Genomic DNA, 4836 nt, shown 5'->3' on the forward strand with positions numbered 1-4836 from the left:
TAACAGAGACATGAACGAGAACCACAAGGTGATACTTGAACAAACTGAGACTTAAGTTCATTGTTTGTTAAAACAACCCTTACACTAAAAGACAAACAGCCTTGGCTCGCAAGGTACAGCACAAGGTTAGCCAGATCACTCCATCCTAGATACAGCACCGGAACCATGTTACTGTTAGGAGCTCTCTCTCTCTCTCTCTCTCTCTCTCTCTCTCTCTCTCTCTCTCTATATATATATATATATATATATATATATATATATATATATATATGTATATATATACTACAATAAAGATATTTGAGCCCTGAAAGATGGAACATGAAGATGAAAGAATTGATTTCTTAAACCCAAGATAGCTCCACTCAACCAGGTACACTGACATTGGGTCCACAAGTAAGAACCAGGGGGAGAGAACATATAATTTGAAAAGGTATAGCCCGGTCAATGTCCTTATTCTGAACTTCGTTCTGGAATTATGTTGTTCTTTCAAAAGCACCACCGACCTGCATATGCACTTGGACATAATCCCTAGGCGCTGCTTGTGAGCTGAATGCAATATTTGTCGTCTCAAATGTCTGCAAGGAAAAACCAAACCTCAATTTCAATATCTCAGATAGTAACACCACATAAAAACAACAGAAGAGGCCAAAAATTCCCAAAAATGGCAGAAAATGTGACGTTAGTCTAGAGCACATAGAAATACTGTAATTCCAACTAGGAACTACTCTATCACATGAGGTTTGCAAACCTCGTTAACCTTATAAAAGCTCCATTGGGAAGAAAATCCTCCAACATTTGCTAGCCATGATAAACAGGCATAATGGAGACTACAGTTGAGAATCCAACTGCAGTATAACAGATGAGGAAGTGATTCACCTTAAAAAAATACAAAATCTATAAAGGGATCCAGTGGATATACAATCGGTAGCTCACATTTTCTATTTTTAAACTCTAACTCCGCCTTGGCTGGCCCCTTGCCAATCCCAAGCCCAAGCCCGGGTACAAAGGAGGGTTGTGTTAGGTGGACAGCTAGCATAAAACTTTGCCTTTCATGAATCCTGAATCTACGTTATCTACTCATACTAGGGTGTTCCCCGTATGCGTTTATGGTCTTACTTAAGGCATGGCCCTTGATGGAGTAGAACAGCAGAAAAGGGTTCGTATAGTCAACCCCAAATAGTTGGGATAAGGCTTTGATGATGATGATGTTTCTAATTTTAAAGAAGAGGTGAGTGAACATAAACGTAAAGGAAATTGATGACTTAACATCATTTCTGACATCATGTTTTGACCCTATCTCACGAAAAGTTTTTTCTTTAAACATTGAAACTGTGATATGGTATCAACGGTTAGAAAAGCAATAAAAGCATAGGAAGAAAAAGAAATTTGGAAGAGGGGGAGGAATTGAATAGAAGGAATATGATTTGAAATCAAATGAATTCACTTCTCTCACTTACATCCTTTGCAGGAAACCCTTCAATGCCAGAACTCATCCTTGAATTAACTGCTTCAAGCTTCATTGATAAAAACTGTGGACCAGTAAAATGCATAGATCAGATTCAATAGGAAATGCATGTTTTCAGAAAAACCAGACTTGCAAGTTATGACATTTATTACCTCGACCTGGCGCTGCAATGATTGGATATAATTGATTATCTCGTCAAGAACCAAAGCCTTGCCGATCACCTGCTTAATCCATAAACAATTAAGGTTTCAGTAAAAAGTGATGTAGGAGACAAAAAACAAAATGTCAATAGATGGTGGTACCTTATTACATCCAGGTACCAGGTCCTGCAAAATCTTCATTCGCTCGCTGATTTTTTCCCTCCTAGCCTGCAATAATAGAGAAACAAACATCTGTAAGCAGAAATCCATTACGGGAACCGATCTTGAGATCTTCCATTTTCTCAAGTCTAAAATTGCTGTCTCTTCCCAAAAGAGTTAATTGTTGGTTAAGTTATTTGGCCGAGACAATTCTTATATGACTGATACCCATAAAAAACCGCTCTTACAGCTAATCTATCTCCTATATAACATGCCACGACATACAGTCAGAAAAACAAAATCCTAGAGTAGTTTAGTGATATGCCATCTTAAGCACAAATTCTTAATACACGAGTCCTTTCAAGGAAGGCCCATAACATATATGGGGATATATATCAAACCACAGACTCATCCATTAAATTAGTAAGGACAAAAGTGCTCTTACTCTTTCAGCAATGCTATGGCTATCTGTAGCTTGGCCTCTTCTGGCCCTCACGTGTATGTAGTCTTGCTTGGGTGGCTCCACTGGTTGAATCTTGTGTTCATCCTGGTTATTACCCGCACTGGCTTCAGCTTCACCTTTCAAATCCACACTATTTTCTCTGCTGCCTGTGAGTGCTTTAAGTCGCATGCCTTCAGAACCAGTCTGCTGAAAAGGCCACAAAAGAGGCACTAACTTCATTTATGTACCCGAATAAGAAAAAACATGCAGGTTGAAATTAACAGTTCAAACTTGAAAAAATGCATAAATAACTATTTCAGTATAAATAATGGAGTTTATGAGGAACCCCATATCCATTTTAGCACAAATCGAAGTTCTAGTTAATGGGGTAAGGCGTAAGCAATTATTCATGCTTCTGAGATTGCTAGTTTCAATCGCATGAGAATCACATGATGATGCAACAAATAAAACGCATCAGAAAAAATTAAGGCTACAAAATGAATTCATGATTGGAACAACAATTGAAGAAAAGAAATCAATCTCCTGATTATGAAACTATTCTCGTGCACTGATAAGCTAGCTCAAAGAAATCAGTTGATATTATATCAATGCGTGCAGTGGAAGTTGGCTTGAATAGTAGTGGAACATAGGTGAAAAATGAATTCCACCAAAGGAAATCACACAAAAGCAAAAAGTGCAGGGTAAAAAACATAGCCAAGGTGCCATTAAATGAAAAATTCGGACCCAATAATCAGTTTTCAGGTCTAAAGACATGCGACCAGCCCCAAATGCACCAGGATAGGGAATTATAAAAGTCATAACTCCAGCACAAAAAAAATGTATCAAGCACACATAAGGAACGAAAAAGTGGAGCTCTTTAAGAGCGTTGATTGATGAATTTCGGAGTAAACTTAACACATAGAACACAAAAGGCTAGTAATGGAAACCAATTGGCAGCAGAGATAGAGAGAGAAAGGGTGGCGTACCAATGGATCGCCACCACTGCTAGTAGAGACAAGCTTTGAGGACTCATCATCAAGCACTGCTGCCTCTCTCCGCTTCTTTCTAGAATGCGGGGGTTCACCACCACTCTGTTCAGTAACAGAGGATTCTTCAACTGAGACTGAGACATCTCCTCGGTTGCTCATCTCACCAAACGGAAAGTGAGGGGATCGTTGCAGGAAACCCCCATTGTTCAAATCCCCAATGTTGTTGACAGAGAAAGGCCAAATCTCCCCCAAATTATAGGAAGAACTCTCACTCATCATCTGTTGAGGATCCATCCTATCAATCCCACACCCAACCCCTCACTCCCTCCCTCTCTCTCACCCACCTACACACACACTCTATTACTATATGGGTCGCAACCGAAACTCGGATTCAACCATCACAAGCGCCCTTGTACACAAAACAATCCAGTGGATCTACATCCAGAAGATAGGAATTAAACAAAGAGGCCTCTCAATATCGACATAAACATACTCTCTCTGTCTCTCTTTCTCATCATTTCACCGACTCGGAAAAAATACAAGTCGTTATTTTTAGAGAGAGAACAGAGCAGTTCAGTAATGGCAGTGACACACAGGAAGAAAGGGACTTTGTGGTGCGGTCCGTACCTTGAAGGAAACCCCAAGAGAAGCAGATGTGAGCCGTGGCTGCTCTCCTTCCACTAAAACTCACTCACTCAACTCACTCTCAGACCAGAGGAGAGAAGACAAGAGTGGGGGTTTGGAGTCATTATTAAATAAGAGAGAGAAGAAATGGAGTCAAAAGCAAGAGGGAAGGTAATTAATTGCACGGCCTCCTTGTTCGCAAAACGCGGAGAAAAGTTAAAAATGATTAGATGAAACAAAGTCAAAAGGGTTCCAAACCCAATGCAGCTGATTATGGTAAATTAATAAACTCAATTGCCCTGTCTAACGCCACGGGATAGGGTGGCAACGGATCGGGTCGGGTCGAGGTCCAGAAAATGAAATGGTACCGAATTCATCGGACGCAGACCTGAAAATATAGTGTGGGACTTGGACCTGGACCTGGACACTTACCCGACCTGATCGGACCCAACCAAAAATTAAAAAAAATCTATTATTTAACTTTAAATATATTTCATATATTTTGACCAGAAAGTTATTACTAGACCTAGACCTAGACCTAGACCTAGATCCAGACCTGTACCTAGATCTAACTCGCCTGGCCTAGATTGCTCCTAAGAGGGACCAATCCGGGCTGAATAGACTAGATAGAAAAAAATGAACGTATGAGAAAAAAATATTGGATGGTTGATATTTATGATCTAGAACAAATTGTGTGTGTTAAAATAAAATGGTAAGGACTTATACTACACTTGGTAAGAACAATGCTATCTGTTGCATAAGAGAAGTTTGTTCACCTAGGTTCTATGCCGCTTAGGTGCTTTCATTAACATAACAAATGGTGCTGAAACATGTACATAATTGTTTAGTTTGTTTGCCACCTTCCAGCCTCGAGGGAAAGTGGTTTGAGAGAAAGCTCTAGTACCACTTTCTTGAAGACAAGCCTAGCTAAGGTTTTTTATAAGCAGGAAATTTCTTGGGACCTCAATGTCCCAAATATAAAGAGAAATTGACCTTATTATTGCAGTTAAGTATTCA

At 39.6% G+C, this 4836-nt stretch overlaps 1 protein-coding gene across 2 annotated transcripts; it reads right to left on the reverse strand.

Annotated features, from left to right (window-relative positions):
* Nucleotides 1–314: 314 nt before the first annotated feature.
* On the reverse strand, nucleotides 315–3504 carry LOC18432564 (transcription factor BHLH089). 2 transcript variants are annotated; one of them, XM_020666244.2, is made up of 6 exons: nucleotides 3193–3504; nucleotides 2210–2410; nucleotides 1768–1833; nucleotides 1618–1686; nucleotides 1458–1529; nucleotides 315–575 (listed from the first exon to the last, which is right to left on the reverse strand). In XM_020666244.2, exons 1-6 carry the CDS (start codon nucleotides 3487–3489, stop codon nucleotides 474–476), a joined length of 807 nt encoding a protein of 268 aa, XP_020521903.1. In that variant the 5' UTR covers nucleotides 3490–3504; the 3' UTR covers nucleotides 315–473. The 2 variants fall into 2 exon arrangements, with proteins under 2 accessions (XP_020521903.1, XP_011622770.1); XM_011624468.3 differs by having other exon boundaries at nucleotides 2210–2413.
* Nucleotides 3505–4836: the final 1332 nt, after the last annotated feature.

This window comes from Amborella trichopoda, chromosome 3, assembly GCF_054954075.1.
Source record: "Amborella trichopoda isolate Santa Cruz 75 chromosome 3, AtrichopodaSantaCruz75HAP2 v2.0, whole genome shotgun sequence".
In the NCBI taxonomy this organism is placed as follows: Eukaryota; Viridiplantae; Streptophyta; class Magnoliopsida; order Amborellales; family Amborellaceae; genus Amborella; species Amborella trichopoda.